Here is a 19,689-nt window from a genome sequence, read left to right on the forward strand (position 1 = left end):
CCCAAACCATGGCAATCGCGTACCGAGACGATCGATCAATCCCTGAACATACGGCTGTGCCGAATCCATCTGTCCCTTGATTCATAAAACGAATACGGAACCACTAACGATTGTAGCATTTTGCAACAACAATAGTCCTCATCGAAGATACTCGCACCTCGATTCATGATACGTATGCCTGGCGAACAACAATTGCGGTACTGGGCAACAAAAGTCCTCATCGAAGATACTCGCACCTCGATTCATGATACGTATGCTCGACAACTGACAATTGCAGCATCACGCATCATCTGTTTGAGATATCGTGCATTAGGAGGCAGCATCAATGTACGCAGTACGAACAGCAGGCGGATCACCCGTACGTGGACACTCCAGCGGGGCGTGGCGGCTCAAGCGCGGGATTCTCGGCAGCGGTTGCGCGCTCCAACGCCACCCGGGTTCGTGCGTGGCTGGGGCCTCCTCACGGGTCTTACAAAGGGTTCTCGGCACTTTTGTTCTTGTTTATGAATCACGATCCTAGAAAAAATTCTTTGCATAGTATAAGACGGCATGGAGGAGAAGTTTCACCCGTGAGGCTTGATACTCGGCAGCAATCACGTACGAGGTTTCTGCGTCCTGTGCGCAGGTGGTACGTTTGGCTGGGACTGCCTCTTCTGGGACTGGCCCTACTCTGTGTGCGGTGGTGTCCCTCCTATAAAATTGGAAACCTTTTGGATGATCATCAGGACTTGAGGATCATTTCGTACGCGTACCGAGAAAGCTCGCCACATGAACTTCGGAACCTGGAGTTCTTCCTTCGACATGGAGTCTATGCTGACCCGAAGAGTCTCTTTTTCATCATAGTAAACGGTGGGACTTGCACACCCTGTGAGTCCGCTGACGCCAAGCGGCCAAACGTGCACGTACTAAGAAGAGAAAACTACGGCTATGATTTTGGTGCACACGGACACCTACTGAACCAGCTTGAGATTCAGGGACAGCTGCAACGTCTGAAGCGCCTCTACTGCATCAACGCTTCTGTGCGGGGTCCGTTCCTGCCCAAATTCTTTCGTGATCGGCCATGGACTGCTGCGTTTGACAGCCTCATGCGAGGAAATGTAGCAGCTGTTGGAGCCTCGCTCGTCTGTCTGCCAAAACAGGATGCTGGTGGCCCAGGGGCGCGGCTTGAAGGTTTTGCTTTCGCGTTGAGCGCAGAGGGCATGCTGGCCGCTCGACGAGCAGGTGTCTTCCGATCGTACCCTAGCAAAAGGGACGCTATACTATACGGTGAATTTGGCTTGACGCGAGCCCTTTTCCAAGCCGGTCTCTCTGTGGACACGCTCATGACCAAATACCAGCGAATATGGAACGCATCCAATGAGCTGGTAACCTGCAACCGTAACGTGTTCCCTAGTCGCCACGGAGCGGTCGATGGCGTCGATCTTCACCCCTATGAGACACTATTCATGAAAACACAATGGATGATGAGCTACCCGTACGTGCTACTGTACTCAGAGTGGATGGATCATCCGGATGCACCGGAGCTTCCAGATATTCATAGGTACTACCACTTTCAGCATGATGATCAGGTGCATCCAATTGAACCTCCACGAGTCGCCTCGCCCCTGATCGGCGATAAGAAGCTCGTTCTGGTGATCTGGGATACGCCCAATTCGTCGGTTGAGTGGGAAAATATCGAGCACTTGCTTGCAAGTATACGGCTCTCGGACAGCATAGACTACCTGTTGGTTATTCGCGATGGCCAGGTCGCTGCACGCGTTCGAGAAAAACGTGTGGATAGGCTTCCGAACGTGCGTATCGTCTCCGAAATCCGTAGTTCGTTGAACAGTCTTTGCATGCAAGGCCTCACGATTTTGCGCACGAACAGCCGATATTTAGCATACAATTTTTTTGTCTTCATCACACAACATGCGCGCGGACCTGTAGGTGTCTGGAGCAGCAACGACCAGTGGATAGTTTCTTTGGAAGAACACCTTCGCACGAAACAAGTTGGGCTGCTGTTCTCATTCATTCATCTTTCGGGTGAAATGCTCCAGCCGGATCCGAGTTTTTTCTGCATGGACCATCGCGGCCTGCATCTTTTGCTTCGAGGTAGCGTTTGTGACCGCACCGACGTGGCAGGCACGCTACTTGGTATGAAACGAGTGGCTTCTGATGTATTGGGTCGCTCGATCGGGTTCAGTTCGTTGCAGCCCGGAACGCCTGTCCTGCAGAATACGGCGAGCCTGATGGAACCGAATTTGAGACAGATCTTCAGTCGTCCTTTAACCGAGCTATCATCAGAAGAACTTTCAGATCTGATCTTTGTTCCCGTTGCGACCATCAACAAGCAGGATTCGGATTCTGAGCGGATCATTGCGGAACGACTTCGAGAGCTTCCCGGTCCCTTTTCGACGAAGCTGTCCACACAAGTCGCCACGAACACAACGTCCATGATTTCATGACAACCCAGTCGGCGTCTTGCCGAAACACAAGCAGCGCTTGAGCGTTGTTGATGGCACTGCGTCGGCCTACGGGTGCGGAGCGTACATCCATCGCCGTCGCCGATCTGTTCATGTTCGCTTTGAGAGTCGCCTATGAGACAGGAGCAGCGATTGCCATCGCTCGGATTCTCGTCCATGTTGTACCCTGCAAGAATGGAGCGCAGCTTTTTGTACAGGAGATGTGATAAAAACCTCCTATATCTGTTACGAAGCATGCGTCACGTGCAGCACGCAACATTGGTGGTGTCTTCCATCTCCGCGGACGGATCCCGTCGCTTTTCTCTGTTCAGCAACCTGAACCCGATTCCACGGAATGCGGCTTGTTTCAGCATCGTTCAGGACAGCATCACGATCGTCATCAGCATCACGATCATCATCAGCAGCAGCAGCAACGGTGGTAGCTGTCGTGTCCCCGTGGAGACCATACCTCCGGCAACGCGTAGCCGACACACCCGCTGGTGTACAGTTTGTCTGTAATTTCAAGAGCGCTCACCGAAACGCACTGGCAGCAAATCAGACAGCGATGCAGGAGATGCAGCGAGGGTGTCCATCTGTTCTCGCCAACCGCAAAGATCCACGAGGCGCTCCACTGAATGTTGCGCATCATCGGCGATCCACAAATCCAGTGGACGTCTTCCGATAGATCCCGAAGGCGAGCGGTTCAACAATATACGCGGTGTTCGCTTCGGGAGCTGTTCCGGGATCCATCGAACAGGTGCGACCGTGAGAGATGTTCCCATAATTAGGCACAGGTTGCAGCGCCACAGGTCTGTCATGAGCGATCGAAATACACGCCACGGCAGCTTCTCCCCGAAGAAAATAATGGCCAGTTTGACATAACCAGCCTGGCAACGCGAGCAACGCGGAGGAGCTGCTACAGCCTCTCCCGAAACAACCTGGCGTAGAAGCAGCTTCGCATCATAAGCGGCACCACAACCGGGAGCTGTGCAGTGTGCCCGTTGCATCGTGCCGTGCGCCTCAACAAGCAACGATTCTGGGATGCCAGCCAAACGCTCGAGGCCATCAACGTTCTGCGTATAACATCGCACCAGATAACCACGTTCTGCGAGGCATCGCACGAACCAGTGTGCTCGAGTGGGCTGTAAACAGCCGCCGGTCTCCCGCAAGAGCTCGTGTGCTAGTGAATAAAACGCCTGCGGCTGTGTCCGAAAATAGTCAATATCGAAAACACGAGAAGCGTCCAGCTGTCCCTTTGTTTCCAAACGAGCGTATAGACCCGTGGTCGGTGAGCGGAAATCCGGGATTCCCGCTGCAGTCGATACGCCAGCTCCAAGGATAACCAGCACCCGCGGTGTCCGGTCACGTCGCGTAAGCGCTGTCGCCACGTCTTCGAGCTGGGTGAACGATTGCCGCCTACCGTCTGCTCTGGGTGCTGACTGGCACACCCACTGCCAGAAGTTCGCGACCCACATTTTCAAAGCAACGCAACACACGTTGTCTCGTCGAAAGGAGCGCTCCCAGGCGAGCGACACCCAGATCGCGAACGCAAGGGTTTCCACTCGACAGAACGTTGACGCAGATCAGCGTTCTCTGATTTCCTATTCAACAGAGCGTTTACGTGGACCGTGGATCCCAGATTGCGTGATGCATATTGGTCATCGAAATAGCGTCCGTCATGCTGTACGCTACGTCCAAGTCCCATTAGCCATATTTAACCTTGAATGTGCTCGTCGTTTCGTACGTTCTGTTACGCGTCGAGTCTGAGGCGATGGTCCGCCATGGCGCCCACAGCGCTGGTGTGGATGCGCCACAGAGACAGAGCGGCATTGCCACATCACTGGAAGCGACAGCTCGTGAGCATCTCGACCGATACGAAGCTGGAGATGCCGGAGCAATCACCCGATGGCGCTGCTGCAATCACGCCCGCAGACAGTTCTCGCACGGGATACGCACCGCGTATACAGTGGATCGCCGAGTCCAGCCCATCTCGTGATAGAACGCACCAGTGAGCGCGCAGTTAAACCAGCATAACCGACGTTGCCTGGATGAATCCTGTGCCTCTTCTGGACTCGTATGGAGTGCGCATGAAAACGGCACAACAGGTGTTACCTCAGAGATACGGATTCGTGATATCGCCATGTACCAGCTTAGAACCGCATGTAGTTCCGCAAAGCATACCATCACAGATGCACTGCTTCGGCAGTATCCACACGGAAGCCTCACGTGCCGCTGCGGAAAAAACGCGGGAAATTGCGCGCGATCCATTTTCCCTTCGATGATTCGAATCGCGTCCATCGCTGCGACACGCCCCCGAGGCCTACAACGCGTTGCCGAATATCTCATTCTAAACGATTCGTTAGCGAATAGTTTGTCCGTGTCAGCTCATTCGTTGACGAGTACTGGATCATGGGTGAGGCGGTCGCACGGAGCACGAATGCTGCTCAGCAGGATCTATTGCCCTCCGACGGTACGACGAGAGCCCGGGTGCTTCAGTCAGAGAGTGCGCAGACAAGGTCATCAATCTCGGAGAAGCTGCTGCATATGACTCTTAGAAAAGGTGTGCGTTGGTATCCGAAGGCTCTTTTGCACAAGACAGACGAGCCACCGTCTCAGCCAGAGGGCGAACTCGCTCCGAAGCGAACCACAAAACTGTCGCTGTTCGAGCGTTTTCGTGACTTATGGAGCAAATGCAGCCTCAAAGAGCAACAAGTTGGTATGTGCATTCTCTACAAGGTACGTGTATTGCGTCTTGAACCACTTGAGGGACGCAGTGTGCCACCGCCCCTGTTCCAGGCGCTCCGCGTTGGCTCCAAGGACGTCGACGGCGGAGACGCCGGATCGCACGTACAAAGGTCGCTATGGCCGTCGACTTTGTGGAGAATCTGCCTTGTAGCCATCTGGGACACCTCTCTTTTGGTCATGGAGGGTGTAGATTCCATCATTCTAGCGATGCCTGTGGTTGCCCCGGCTCTTGACTGGGGCCAGTTCGATTCCGGCCGCGACGCCGATGGCCGCCTTCGCACGCTGCCGCTGAGCGTCTGTCAGCTCATTTCGGACCAAGCTGGGCCAGGGAGCCTGCACGAGGACTTTATCGGGGCCAGCACTGAATTAGAAGATGAAAAAAAGGCATCCGGGTCACCGATTCTGGTTCTCGAGACTCCGTTCCTCGGTTTGGTGCTACAGTTTTCCTGTGAAGCAGAGCGCTCGCGATTTGCCGCGGAATTCGATGCAAAGAAGCGGGCCGCCATGCGATGCGTCCAACTCTATCACAGCGCTGTTCGCTTCGTGGAGTGCCTGTGGCTTCGGTATCGCTGGCGAACGCTCGTGGATGCTTCTGCAGTTCGCTTCGAGAGATTCCGGGGTCGTAGGGATCGTTCGTTCGCCACGTCGACCAAACCGATGCCCGCTGTGGTAGTGGCGGAGCGTTTCCAAGCGCTCTATCGCGCGGTCCAGGCGAGAAAGCTCAGAGCGCGTCTGGCAGTGGCATGGCAGGTTGCTCGCCAGAAGGGCATGAATGTTCGCATTGAAGGACAATGTCACGTTGGCGCTTCGCTGGTTACGAAAGCCTGGCTCAAAGCGGGGCGCGCTCAAGTCCAGTGGCTCCGCGCTGGACATTGCGATTCAGGCCCAGACTCATCTAATCGTGCGGATCCCATACCCGGCGCCAACGGCAGGGTCTACACATGCAGCGGGGAGGACCTCTCGCACGCCCTCATTGCACGGTGGATCGTGTGCAGCCCCCGAACTGGGGAAACCATAGACCAATTTGAGGTGCAGACAAGGCCGGTGACGATCTCCGCTTCGAGCAAAGAGGGGCTCCTGCTCCAGCGCTTGTTCCAACTGCCACAATGCCGAGTGCGCTGCGTCTACCATCAGCTCGGCGACCAGCAATCGACAACGTTGAAGGACAACGAGACATATCTAATGGTTCTCCGCTCGGATGATATCTGTCTGTATCCTCAGGAACCCGAGCGTGAATCACGAGATTCTGCGGAGAACAGCTGCCAGCGACCATTATCGGTGTCCACTGGAGCGGACGTGGCCGGACCTTGCCTGTTGCGTTTCCCCTATCGAGCGCTGTATACCAGCTCTGATGTGTTCGTGCCTGCATCAGGACCACTTCTGCTCGTTGCGGACCTCACGCATCATATATATTTGGTGCTGGCAGCGCGCTCCTTTGCTGAGCGCAACGTGTTGATTTGCATCATCCAGCAACTGGTGCGAACCGCTGCGCCTTCGGTGCACGTCATGATGCCACCAGCAGGAATCGCCCGTTTTGCTTTACAGGCAGCAGAAGCTGCTCAACGCCTTACAGCGAGTAGCCCTATGCGACGTCAACACCAGCCACAACAACCACAAAAACAAGCGCCGCAAGTTATTCGGCAGAGCGATGCCGAGGACTCCGACTCGGAACCCTGCCCCAGTTTTGAGTCGAGTGGCCTCTGGGATGCGCCCATGCTGCGAATCAGCCGAGACGACCCAGAGATGCGTCGAGAAGGTCGTTCCATGGAACTGGCCCGTGCCGGTTGGCAAGCCTTGGGTCGCGGCTTCGCAGGACTCATGCACACAGGCAAGACCATTGCGTCGCGAACATCCTCGGAGCAATTCCGAAGTCTCGCGTCCAGAACGCGCGCCAACGATACGAGTCAGCGCGTTCGTGCCGCGATCCGGAAGCTGTATCAGGAGCATGTACGTGGCCCGCAAACCCGAGTCTCCTAGGCGAACGCAAGCACTCCTCAGCTTTTTTTCTGTTATTGGCGGTACATATGGAGCTCACGAGAGGCCTTTCGAAATGATGTAGCATCGAAGGAGAGCTCGCCCTTGGCACCTCTGGTGCACTGCAAGTATGACACGGATTGCTTTGGCGGGAGCTTCCTATCCCTACTCGATCTCTGTACGAAGAGGAGCACTGCATGACTGGGCGTATTTCCTGTGTGTCTGCGCGTACCTGAATCATTCAGGAACGAACGCTCTGATCAAGATCCATGTTTCTACTCGACATCTAATCGAAGAGGCTTCGTGCATGACTTGCCAGAGATCTCGTACTTGCCTGAACGCGAGCCATTCTGGAACGAATACCCCGTTTTCGAAAAGCAGTTGCGGGCACAATATTGAATGGGATACCAACTTCTTTACTCGCGCTATTCGTCTCGGAACATCAAGATTTGATCCAGCAGGATACGCTCTTGGAATGCACGCGAGGCTTCGTCTAGCTGAAGAAGCGATACTGAGCGCCGAGCCCCCGAGCCTTCTTCCGTTTCGTGCATTGAGGCCTCTGGTCGCTCTCACGCCTCGACGTGTTGGTGCTGCGCGAGTACGCGCGCACGGTGCTCTATGCGAGGCCTGCTCCGACCCCGATCCTGGGTTGCATCCAACCGCCGTATGTGTGGACGGACCCGGTGCATCTTGAGTACTGCGCCCTAAAAAACGGAACACTGTGCGGCACAGTTCATCCTCACAAGCGAACTGCTCGCGAAACGTGCTCGCATTTCGGCGTGATTTGCATGCACCCACTGCGCATATTGCTGGGGTGCAGACGCCCTGCCCTGGCGCTCCGCTGCGCTGCAGGTGCCAGACTCGCTTGTTGCGAAAGCAGTTCCTCGAGTTGCCTTGCGCGGACGGACGCCAACAGTCCGAGCAGCTTTGCGCTGGCCTCCCGTCCAACCAGATAACAGTATCATCGGCAAGCGATACCAAAGCAATCGCAGGCCTCGTGGGCGTTTCCGAGGACTCGCGTTCGAGCCCTGTCTCTGGCGTGGGACAGGGGCGCCACGCGTGCATGGCCATCATGACCCATAACTGCCCAATTGTTCACATCATTGTTCGGTGAGCCTCGTTGCCGCACACACGTTTCCGAATCAAGCGACTCGACCGGGTCCATGCCAATCCTGCCGCGTATACCCCGTCCCTGTTCCTGTTACGAGCGAGATGCAAATGTCGATCTCCTTCACAGAAGCGCCGTTGCATGGGTGGCGTCCAGTGCGGACTCCTGCCGATTCGTGCTGCTGCCGCCACGCGGCTCGACGTCGCAGCGATAGGCGGCGAGCCGATGTCGATGAGGCGCACGATGCTGGCGAGCATGGTGAGATATATCCATTTATAATCCTAAAAGTTCTGAATATACCGTTTCATACTGTTTTTCGATTTGATCGAAAGGCGTCATCACCCGTTTCTGTCATCCTCCGATTTGGACGACAGGCATCTTATGGCAGCCTGCAAACTCGAAACCTTTGAACCCGACTGGGATGGTCATGGACTCTGGTGTATTTTTGCAGACGGCAGTCTCTCTCTGGCGTTAGTCCAGAAGGACTCTGGTCTACCAGTGCCTCGGCTTCATTTAGACGCAAAGCTTGTGACCCAGGGTTGCCGTTTAGCGGCGTTCCCCAACGGCTGCTTTGTTGCTGAGCGCTCTGGTAGAGTTGCAGCCTATGTATTGGACGTTGCCGATGCAATCAAGGCCAAAAAACTGGTAAAGGCATGCTGTATGGTTGTCGAGAACGGTCGGACGCCCCAGGTTCTCAGCGTTGCAGTTTGCCCACAGCAGCCTCGTACTGGGAACCTTCGCCTAGCACTTCTCTATGTGAGTGGTGCCCCTGATCCAGTCATCTACGCCGCCCATTGGGACGTTCCGACTGCGCGTGGCAGGCCGCAGACGCAAGTGTGGCAACGTTGGCGAGAGGCACCCATACTCGACGGATTTCTGGGCGTCGACGACGGATACACCTGGCTGCTGTGCGCAGACGGTTATCTGCTTGTCCTAGACCAGCAGCTGCGAATTTGCAAACGCTTCGAACTGCCGAGTGCAGCGCCCTGGGATCGCATGCGCCCTGACACACCGTCTCAGCGACTTGTTCTGGGCTCTGCCACAGGCTCGATACTCTGTTGTTCGGTAATGTTGACCCGCAGCAACAGCCTCGATGCGCATAACGTATCCGATTCAATGAACGGCCTTGAACTGGCATCTAGGGTGATTTGTAACAGGGAAAGCGGTGCAGGTACTCTGGCCGATACATCGACCAGGCTGCTGAGCGATTTCTGTGGCGCACGAGGATTCGTCCTCGCTGGTTTCAGCGACGGTACGTGCGAATTGCGGAGCGAGGCATTCGATGTCGAGTTACAAGGCGAGCGTGCTGGAGCCTACTGGTCCTGGCGCCAAGAACCGGTCCAGATGCTGCGCGTGGATCGCCAGCAAACCAGAATCTGGGCCTGGTGTCCGGGCGCTGCCATTCTACTCTGCTGGAACGCCAGCTGTCTGCCGGTTGTGGCTTCGCATGGTGCTCGGGACGGTTCTTCAGTGGCCGCTAGCCGAGAAACGACGACGATGAGTGCGTTCGAGTCGCAGCGTCAGCGAATGCCGACCGATTTCGTTGTATCTGCATCCAAGGTCGTGACTGCTTCGGACTGGCGTCGCACGAGCATGCACCATACGCACGAGACTGGATCCGGTGCCGATGAAAGAAGCACGCCACCAATGCACACCGGATCGGAACGCGAACGCCATGACACACGCCAGCTGGCGAGTGCTGCGGAGGCCAGCCCGCGAAGCGGCTGCACCCTCTCGCCGGAGCCTTTCCAATGCCTTCAGGAGCTCGCAACAATTCTGGATACCCAGCGGGCAGCCATCAGCACATCGCTCGCAACATTGGACCGGCGCCTTCAGCAACTGGAGGGCGCGCCCCGTCTACAACGTCATCCAAGAGCAAGTACCGCTGCGGACGCCGCCGCGTCTGCACAGCAGTCCGAGCAACTTCCCGGAGCGTGCTGCGGTCCAAGTGACGAATACTCGCTGTCGTGGAACGCCATGGCGCTGGTAATCCGTGATTTGCGCCTAACGCTCACGGAACTGCGCATCCAATACGAAGCCCAGTGTCAAACGGTGTATCGATCTATCGATGCGCTCAGATCGGGCAATAGCATCGCCGGCCCGAACTCGGTGCCTGTGAGTGGTGCTCGTTCCCCAACAGAGGCGTTGGGTCAAAGCGAATCGACCGTATTGCAACTTGAGCGTAGCCTGCTTTTGCCGTTACAGCAGAGCCGTCATTTGCAGCATGAACATGATGAACTCTTCCAGGAATTACTCCTGGAGAACGAAGCACTCCGAAATCGGATGCGGGAACTCAACGAGGCCCTGGAGACAGTTGCTGCAGCCAATCAGGCGCTGCGTCGGGAGCATGCCCAGCAAGCGCGGCAACTCGCTGACATCCAAGCAGAGCGCTGTCGCCTCGTGCAGCAGCTCCGAAGCGCTGTCCGTGCTGCACGATTCTTCTCTGAAACGCGTCCGGAGCGCGCTGAATCCGAGCTGCGTGAACCCATCTGCGTTGTCCATGGATCCACAAAGACGGCAACGAGTCGAGAGGACTCGTTTCCCTGACAGGCATGCGGTACGAGCGTTCGTTTCGTGCAATGGAGTGATCGGTCGGTGTTCCGAGTAAGCTTCGCTTGTACTGATTCTGATCTGCAGCGTTTTGTAGTATGTGAAGCATGAACACGAACTGAGCGATCACGCACCTACTCGTGACGAATATGAACGACGCAACAACTTGTGCCGAGTCCATACCGTGCACGCTGTTGTTGTTGTTGTTGTTGTTGTTGTTGTTGAGATCATACGCTAAGCTCGAACCGGCTGGCGCACTTGGCGATCGATCAGTCTATCGCATGGTGATAGCGTTCAGCTTGACAAGTGCTTGCGCTGCCTCGGAATGGTCAACGTGCACATAGAGACACCGTCGGTGTTTAGAAATCATGCGCTACAATAGATAGAGAGCTAGATGGATAGGATGCGTCACGAGCAGTGCACTGCTGCTCGCATGCCATCAACAGTACGGTGTCAAAGTCATGGTGCTGGGTGAGCTTCACTAGGATCACCTCAAAAGGCGCCTTTCCCAAGGAGCGACTCACCACCAGGCTTGATCGCTGCACTGGACCAGCGCTGGGTGCAAATGCTCAGCGCCAGTCAAATCGCATCGAGGTCTTCTGGATCCATTTCTACGAAATGTCGGTGTTTGTCGTTGAATATATAGATGCCAGTCAAGGGGTCGAGCTCAAAAAATTGAGGTTGCCACGTCTCTCCGGTCTGTTCGCGAAGGCTTCGAAGCTCACGCTCACACGCCTCAACTCGACGTTTCTCGACCGTCGCTCGTTCAAAGTCATTTCGTAGAAGCGCATCGGCTGTGGCCCGCCATACCGTTCGCGCAAACTTGGGAGGTTGCTGGGGTTCCGGTGGTATCCAGACCTGGATGCGACACCGTTCATAAACATCACCTGCATTGTAGAGCAATCGAGTCTCACCATTGGTAAGATCCTTCAAATAAATACAATCGTCCCAACGTCCGTAGAAGCGGTAGCGTTTTTGCTCATGGACGTACAACTTGCCTTCTACAGCGTGTTCGCTGCCACGGAGTCCAGCAAGAGACACTCCGCTGAAATCGAATTTGGCGAGAAAACCGAGCTTGGGGCAATGAAAGATGCACTTTCCGATGCACTCTAGCTGCTGTTTGCCTACACCCAGAATGCCCGAGAATACCATCGCCGGGCGCGTCAGAATGTATTGTTCAACGTCTTGGGCGTGGGTGAGCTCCATGAGCGCGTGCCCAGCCATTTCAATCTTGAGAGAGTTTCCGCCGAAACTCGGGCGCGGCTCCATAACCGTATGGATACGAACGCCAAGTCGACTATTCCGCATGTGCATGGCGGTTCGCGGTGGATGGTGCGATACCTGTTCGCAAAACAATGACGTAATGCCATGCGACGCCTCTCGGTGGGGAAACGCACACATGAACGTCTCGCCGAGGACGGGGTTAAATGGTTTCCGCAGCGAGCACTGGTTCGGAAGCCCGGATAGAAAGTACTGCATGCCCTTCAGAAAACGCTCGAAAGGATCGGGCTCGGTGGCCCAGGCTGCGAGCAGCTCTCCGTAGCGCATCGCGAGTGCTACCTTCTCTGTCGCTGAGAGCGGCTCCAGCAACCATGCCGGTAATGAGATGCTTGGCAAGAGTTCGCCAGCTTTGAGGTTCCGGAGAACCTGTTTGGCTATCTGGACAATGGAGATAGGCGTTTGTTCGACGGTTGCGCTAAGGCTCGTCGTGATGCGCTCGTCTCGTCGAAAGCCCCGTTCGTAGAGCGCTCGCTCGGTGGCGCTCCACGACTCCGAAACCTCTGCAGGCGTCTCTGGTGTCTGGGTCACAAGCGGCAGTCTATCGGCATCAGAAACACTGGCATCGGCATCGGCATCGGGGGAACACGAGCCAGGTCTCGGGAACGGACTTGCTATGAAGGCACCCGCACCCGAAAGATTCGCCAAATCACTGTCTGACAGCGGTTCGTCGGCTGCATCCAGAAACTCCGTCAGTGTCTGAGACAAATCTTCGGTTTCTAGTGTCTCGGCAGTCAGCTCCTCGCCACTGTCGCTGCTGTCGAGTAGGTTGCCGTCCGCCTCCAAGGCGGCCAAGACTTCGCGCCAGTCGCTCGCAGTCAAGAAACGCTCAAGACTCCGACTATGTCCCCGAGTCCTGACGTCATCGACCGGGACTCTGACTGTGGAGTCCATAGCACCAAACCGGCGCCCACCGCGACTAAGCACCTGGGAGCCCACTGCGGTTGCCGCTCACAGGCTGTATTGGCAAGTTGCGTGAAGAATCCCGGGTACGGTTTTGAGCGCTTGGCGGCGTTGGGTGGCGTCGTTTCGACATCCCTGCTGCCTAGCTGCAACCAGCGAGGATTATGGGTTTGTTTAGGGACTTTCAGCTCAAGTTTGTTCCATTCTCGTCGCGTATCATCGAGCGCTTTTTCGTAGTGCATGGCAGGAGATCGTAATCACCATGCAACGTGTTGTATAGAGAGAAGGGAAATTGAATGAAGGACATTGATTCTTGACTGAACTGAGCAAGGAGGACTGCGTTCTTCACTCAGGTCAGTCATACTGCAGTACTCTTACGGTTGAGGAACACTGCAAGAAAGACGTGTATAGGCTTCAGAGCAAAAACCGATAGTATGAAAGACTGCTCGTGGTCAACGGCAGAAAACGACCCGTTGATTGTCTTTTTCGGAAAGCAAAAGCGACAATAGGAGACGCCACGGGGTCTCTATTCCTCACCAGCTTCTTCGAGTTGTTCGAAAACACTGGGATACAGTCGCGAAAAGTCGAGTCCTAGTTTACGCATGACTATCTTCCATTAATCAGAAAGTCAACGTTCCTGGGACGTCATTGTCGGTATGCAGCACCGGGACGTCGCTTTGTTTGTTTCAGTGGATGAGACGTCATTCGGACCAGAGGGTCGGTAATCACACGAGTACTCGCGGAGAGGGAGCCTGTGTTGTGTTCAAGGGAACTGTTAGAGAACGATGACGTCAGGTATTCTAGGGATGTTGGATTCTTTTGGATGTCTCAGTTTCATTTGTAGAGAAGGCTCATACGATCGCTGTCTCGAATCATTGAGGTCTTTTCCCAGGCACCTGGTGACGTCCCTCTATTGGAAAAAATGGTATTTCACCGTTCCCGTGCGTACGAACTGTTGCTGATTCTATCGGGGGTAGAGCTGCTTTTCATTCCAAGGTGCTCTCCGTAGTTCAGCCCCATCGATAGAGTGTTTTCCATTGTGGACCAAAATTGATCGCTCCACTCGGCGAAACGCAGAAGCGTTCAGCATACGGTAACGCATCGGGAGTACACGTTTTCTTTCTTCTGGAAGCCCTTCCCCATCCGGAAAACTCCTTACCTAAGGGCATAAAGAAGTTCGCTCATTTGAAAAATGAAAAAATTTACGTGAATGCTATGCATCTGGAAGTCGAGGGTGCTGAAAGTTACTCATCGCCGGTTTTGGCGAAAATTAGGAAAAAAATCCTCTTCACGCCAACCACCAAGCGAGCAAGAGCAAGTGATGAAGAGCAAGAAGAAAAGAACAAGAGCGGATATGAGCGAGAAAAGGTGTTTGTCCGACGGGACAATGACGCGAATGTAGTGGCACAGAGGGTGCGAGTTCTAGCAATTCTCGCTTTGGTGCGTTCAACCAGCGGCAATGCACGCGAGGAGTCCATGAATCGTGACTTCAACGCCGCCATCAATACCAGATGATACGCGGTGTTAAAGTCAAGACCCGAGGAGCTGACGAAATCGAACTTTGTATGGCAGCCTCTCAAGGCCACAGTGAGCAAGTAGAAACTGAGGCCGATAGCAGGCGCCGGTCAGAAACCACAGGGAAGCGCCTGTGAGTAGGTTTCAGTTTACCCTACGGTGGTGGCATGTTTTCGCTCCGTTAAACTTTTGGAAATGCTCAGTAATATCGAACTACAGATCACTATGAGATATCATGAATTCCCTGAAAAAAATCGTCTGCGTGTATGTGCACGGCATTCAAGTCTTGCTGGAAGGCTGAAACGCGTACCTGACCGGTGCCTTGCTCCCAGCAGGCACCGAATACACGCTCTCCTGGCCACTGATTTTCTGTATCACAAGCCTTCCAAATTTCAGCACAATCCCCGAAATGAGTACTGAACGAATCTTTCTCAAGTTCGGTCGCCCCAAAGTCGCTGGGCGCTTTGCAAGCACGAGGCGTTCTCGATGCCGACCGAGGCGTTCAGGTTCCAATGACGAAAGCGCTCGAGCGTACCGTTGTCAGTGCAAGCACACCATACCAAGCGTCTAAGCGCTTCGATTGTCTCGCAATATGAATTTCAGTCTTCGAACAGGATACCATATCAGGTATATTGCTCCATTCTGTTCTCTTGTTCTCTATCTGTTTCAGTGAGCACCCGTGCTCACTGATGCTTTTATGTTATCCTGAACGCCTCGAAGGGAATCAGACAGAATCGAATCCAGGACCTGTTCTACGACCTCGTCGACGGTACCGCATTCCAGCCTTTTCGCACTGCAACACGTCCAGCCCTGTGGGCTACCATCAAACGGAACGATTCGTCGGTCACTTGGTTTTCCAACGCATCATGCTCGTTGGCGAATGCATGCTTTCTGTCTCCATATAACAGATAGCGTTGGCGACCCCAGCGCTCTCCCAGGTATTCCAGCCAAAGATCGTCTCCGAGCGTCCTCTGGACGCACAAGTACTCTCTAGACGAAGCGTACATAGCAATTCGCTCTGCGCAGTAGGGTCCACGGAGCGTCGGCAAGACTCTGTTCAAAGTCATTCCCCTTGCTTGTATGCCTCCTGGCGCCGATTATGTGCGAATGTCGTAAATATCGAGCCCAGGAAAAGTTGAGCAGCTTCATCTGCTTCTCGTTTACATCGTTGCCTGCCTCCGTGCCCCAGCCCTGGCGATATGGCGACAGCTGTGATGCCCGTCAACCCGAGATCTACACCCTCGTCGAAGTCTCTCTTGTCGTCTACCTTTAGCGGTTGATCATGACTTTCGTTGCTCGACTCAGACCTGATTTTTTAGAGACTGAATGCAGTATGACGTTCCGTCAGTCTCCATCGTTTCTGCGAGCCTCTTTTCATTTCTGCCATGTAATCGAGCAGCGTTGAACGAGCGCCGTCAAAGCTCCTCGTAAAGTTTTTCGGATGCTTCACGCTTTGTCGCAGAGGGACGATCTTGCTTCGCAGTGTGCTTTACTCGGCGAGGTGGCAGGGTTGTGGTCACTCTACTCCATAATCGATCTTTGTCTCCTGGAAAAATACGCACTGAGTGGAACGTTGGATTGGAACCTGGCTCGTCTATCTGTGTATTCACGTATATGGACAAATCCTCAAATCCTTGTTCGTAACCTTCCCCGTCGTGAACACGCCCAAGGATCGAAGCGCCTTATTCGGTACCCTCCCGCGCACCATGAGCAGTAGCGCAACACAGCATATTAAGGCTAATCGATGAAGAGAACGAAATGTCGAAGAAATTCCGTGTCATGGTTGCGAACGGCTCGTGAATTCAACTGTGAGCTCTAAAACAGAGTTCGGCAACAGAGCGCATACCTTCGACTGGATGCAAACTGGGCGAATGTGTCTGCGCGAAGAGCAGCTCACTGCCAGTATGCGCTGCATACGCCATGAGCGCTTTTAGTCATGGAACGCCACGTTGTCCAGAATAAGGGCGGAGGAGTGTGCGAAGCGGAAGTCACAAAGTGTGCCTCGACGAAACATGCGGTTTTGAACGATCCTATCTATTTGGCGACTGGCAGATGATCACAGACTGGCATCGCCGCTGGCGCGGATGTTGTCGGATACTCGCTTGTTGCTTCTTCACGATCAGCAGCCTTCCCTTCTTTCAATACACATATTGAGGTCTGCTTTTTCCCCAGAATGAATTCTCATTGAATGAGACCATCATTCGTCTTATGAGTTATAAGCGGTCGCAGATCAGTGTGTGAAATCTGTAGTGCATTTGCCAGCGCACGACCGTGTCGCAATAGAGGCGAGCATTTTTCTTCGTCCGTCGATGTCTCTTCTTCACCGCTCGAGTTAACGGTACGGACACTGCATATTCTGCGGCTGCTCTGGTTGTAATTGTTCGAGAACACATGCATTGGAATGGATAGAGGACAAGGCAGTAATGTTCATGGAGTTTAACTTGTTCTTTCGCGGATACACGACGTTTGGAACGAGAACCATCAGAGGGGCGCTTCAACCACTTGCTGACCGCACAATGACTGGCCGCAACGAGTAATACCGTTTTTCGCGTGCCTGCAACGACAGGATCAGGTCTTTCCGCTGACTTTCTCCAATCCATTGGATATTTTTTCTGCTGAATATTTGCCAGGAAACCAAACCAAAACAAAAAGCACATTCTTATTCACGTGTTCGAGAATGCACTCCTCTAAGCATACTGCTTTAGCGAACAGTGGTTCAAGCACTGCTGCTGAGCTTGGTACTTGCAGCAGCGAAAAGGCGTTATTTACCTGTAAAGTGCGTTCGATTCGAAGGAGGCACGAGGCTTGCACAAGCGCGTCCAGTGCGGATTCAGCGAGTCTGTTCAGATTCGGTGCATCGGTCACTAATCGAAACCATAGCTTTGTCCTTCGGTCAGGCTCGCGTGAGCGCAGAGCGCGAGGACCGCTTCGGCCTGAAAGGCTGGATCTAGCGGCCCTCTACGAGCGTCCACAACAACGACTCAGTTCCTCGAGGGGTCCGACTTCGATCCAGAAGTTTTCTCTTATTCGCCCCAGTGCAGTAACGGGAGACAGAGAGGAAGCGCGGCGACACGAAGATCGCACCACTGTTGGCGACTTGGTTAGACCCTTGAATCTGGGACGCTTTCTACTTGCAATAACTTTGCTTCAAGAACTTTGGAAACGGGTCTGAGTGTTTTTCGCGCGCTGCGTGCGGTGACGGGTCTTGCGAGACAGCTCGCAAACCAGCCGAAGCTGGTGAACACGGTGGAGGGCATTTGCTGCCCAGACACGCACTAACTGCTTCTGCACCTGCAGCTGTTCAAGCTGACTCCGGTTTTGAGGAACACATATCGACTGGGGCGTGTTACCGTGCTCGCTCCCCAGCAGGGGAAGAACGGTCCCAGAGCCCGCCCCTCATCTGCAGTACCAACGAGGCCTGTACACCCTATGGGTCTGTACTACTGCAAACGCTGCGGTGAAGTGCTCTTCAGCGCCAAGGACCTCGTGGGGCACAGCAACGGTCGTGACCAGCAGAGCGGAACGTGCACATCGCTTTTTACAGAGCCCTTGGACTGGGTCGATGCGGTCGGAAGAAATCAAGGTCGCATCTACTGTCAGCGGTGTACGTTTTGCGTTGGCCGTTTCTGCTGGAGCGGCATGCCCTGCTCGTGTGGTGAATGGGTTCGGCCGGCTTTCCAGTTCCATTCTGCTCGCATCGAAGTACGTGGTGTGGTCAAGCTGGTTCCGAAGCAGCACTAACGCGTTCTACTGCCCACTTTTCGAGCTCATCGAGCACTTGTTCCTCTGAAAGGTGCGATTCAGGTCCGAGCACCTCCTCAACAATGCTGCGCACACAATCGGCAAACTCCGCAAGCCAAATGGCGTTCTCTGCTTCTCGCTGCAATTGGCGTATGCGTTCCGGGAGTAAACGGTAATCAGGTACTTGAAGCATGATTTGCAAGTCGGTGACGAGTTGTCGGAGCTCCTGGTGCCAGTCAATCTGCGAATCAATAGTGCCTTCTCGTTGGGGCGCCCGAGCTTGCGGCTGTAATGATCCACCGACTCGCTGCTCCTGTTGCGACTGCCGTTCGGGCTGTTCTCGCTGCCGCTGCTGCTGCTGCTGCTGCTGCTCTTGTTGTTGTTGTTGTTGTTCTCGGCGTTCTCTTCGCTTACGTTCGATATATGCACGATATTTGAGCAGTTTAGACTTGAGCCAGGCAACCTGTCGATTGCTTTTCAGAAGGGCTTGCTCCATTTCCATTAGTGCAGCCTCAGCAACTCGAGTTCGGCTGTCTGCAGGCGGCGACTCGCTGAGCAGACTCTGAAGCAGCATTCCTCGCCGCTCGTACTCAGCAAGCACTTGAGCGAAAGCAGCACGCACGGCAGCATCTGATGGCGCGTCCTGCAGACCTCCGCTTAAAGGCAAAGCTTGGAACCCCGCTTGACCTAACAGTCGATTGATGATGCGCCAGGAAGGTTGCTGCTGCTGCTGCTGCTGCTGCTCCTGCTGTGCGTTGTTGTACGTGGTGCTGCGACCGGCACCCGGGAGGTCTAGCCCAGCGCGAGCAGCGTCTCGAGGTGGACCCAAACCCCCAAATCCTGTGCGACTTTGGAAAGCGCCGCCACCGCTACTGATTCCAGTCGTCTCGCGGGGCAAGGGAACGGCTGGCGCAAGCATGAAACTATGCCAACAGCCTGTACGCAAGAAGGCGGTGCTGGGAACTGCGTAACGGCATTGGCGTTGGAGGGCGCGAAATCTTCCATCGCATTTGCGTCTTGCGGCAGCGGCGACGCTACCTCGTTACGCGAATGGCGCGCGCGAAGCGTGCGGGTGCGCGGCGGTCCCGCCCGCCCCCGTGAGCAGCACCAGAAAGCGATATATCGGCGGTAGAGAAACAGAGGAGTTCGGGTCTTTACGCGGATACAGGGGAAAGATAAAGCGTTCATGGAGGCATTGGGGTACCTTTTTCTACTATATGTTGAAGACGGGCGACTGGGGAGGTCTCGTCAGTGTCATCGACGTTGTGTCCATGGAAAGCGTGTAAAGGTTACAGGATAAACGTAGGAGCATATACAGAGTAACTGGGGCTTCTTCCTTGCTGTCCGTAGAAGAGGGGAATTTCGGGAGGCCTGGGTGGTTCTCACCATCTATTATTACGGAAAATGCGAATACGTTGCTGCGCAAACAACTCG

At 54.6% G+C, this 19,689-nt stretch overlaps 7 protein-coding genes across 7 annotated transcripts, besides 2 other annotated features; 4 read left to right on the plus strand and 3 right to left on the minus strand.

Annotated features, from left to right (window-relative positions):
• Positions 1 to 503: 503 nt before the first annotated feature.
• On the plus strand, positions 504 to 2,444 carry CYME_CML118C (hypothetical protein; the record flags this gene model as incomplete). Its single annotated transcript, XM_005536707.1, has 1 exon — positions 504 to 2,444. One exon carries the CDS (start codon positions 504 to 506, stop codon positions 2,442 to 2,444), a length of 1,941 nt encoding a protein of 646 aa, XP_005536764.1.
• A 518-nt stretch (positions 2,445 to 2,962) lies between these two features.
• Positions 2,963 to 3,916, minus strand: CYME_CML119C (NAD-dependent deacetylase sirtuin 2; the record flags this gene model as incomplete). Its single annotated transcript, XM_005536708.1, has 1 exon — positions 2,963 to 3,916. One exon carries the CDS (start codon positions 3,914 to 3,916, stop codon positions 2,963 to 2,965), a length of 954 nt encoding a protein of 317 aa, XP_005536765.1.
• Positions 3,917 to 4,850: 934 nt separating this feature from the next.
• CYME_CML120C (hypothetical protein) lies at positions 4,851 to 7,163 on the plus strand (the record flags this gene model as incomplete). Its single annotated transcript, XM_005536709.1, has 1 exon — positions 4,851 to 7,163. One exon carries the CDS (start codon positions 4,851 to 4,853, stop codon positions 7,161 to 7,163), a length of 2,313 nt encoding a protein of 770 aa, XP_005536766.1.
• Positions 6,466 to 8,159: a sequence feature (possible transcribed region).
• A 490-nt stretch (positions 8,160 to 8,649) lies between these two features.
• On the plus strand, positions 8,650 to 10,815 carry CYME_CML121C (hypothetical protein; the record flags this gene model as incomplete). Its single annotated transcript, XM_005536710.1, has 1 exon — positions 8,650 to 10,815. The coding sequence occupies one exon, from the start codon at positions 8,650 to 8,652 to the stop codon at positions 10,813 to 10,815; it is 2,166 nt and encodes a 721-aa protein (XP_005536767.1).
• A 582-nt stretch (positions 10,816 to 11,397) lies between these two features.
• On the minus strand, positions 11,398 to 12,990 carry CYME_CML122C (similar to oxysterol binding protein; the record flags this gene model as incomplete). The annotated part of the gene is made up of 1 exon (XM_005536711.1): positions 11,398 to 12,990. One exon carries the CDS (start codon positions 12,988 to 12,990, stop codon positions 11,398 to 11,400), a length of 1,593 nt encoding a protein of 530 aa, XP_005536768.1.
• A 181-nt stretch (positions 12,991 to 13,171) lies between these two features.
• Positions 13,172 to 15,946: a sequence feature (possible transcribed region).
• A 1,997-nt stretch (positions 15,947 to 17,943) lies between these two features.
• CYME_CML124C (similar to dual-specificity protein phosphatase) lies at positions 17,944 to 18,255 on the plus strand (the record flags this gene model as incomplete). The annotated part of the gene is made up of 1 exon (XM_005536712.1): positions 17,944 to 18,255. The coding sequence occupies one exon, from the start codon at positions 17,944 to 17,946 to the stop codon at positions 18,253 to 18,255; it is 312 nt and encodes a 103-aa protein (XP_005536769.1).
• On the minus strand, positions 18,230 to 19,174 carry CYME_CML125C (hypothetical protein; the record flags this gene model as incomplete). Its single annotated transcript, XM_005536713.1, has 1 exon — positions 18,230 to 19,174. One exon carries the CDS (start codon positions 19,172 to 19,174, stop codon positions 18,230 to 18,232), a length of 945 nt encoding a protein of 314 aa, XP_005536770.1.
• Positions 19,175 to 19,689: the final 515 nt, after the last annotated feature.

The sequence above is a fragment of the Cyanidioschyzon merolae genome, chromosome 12, assembly GCF_000091205.1.
Source record: "Cyanidioschyzon merolae strain 10D DNA, chromosome 12, complete genome".
Taxonomy (NCBI): Eukaryota; Rhodophyta; class Bangiophyceae; order Cyanidiales; family Cyanidiaceae; genus Cyanidioschyzon; species Cyanidioschyzon merolae.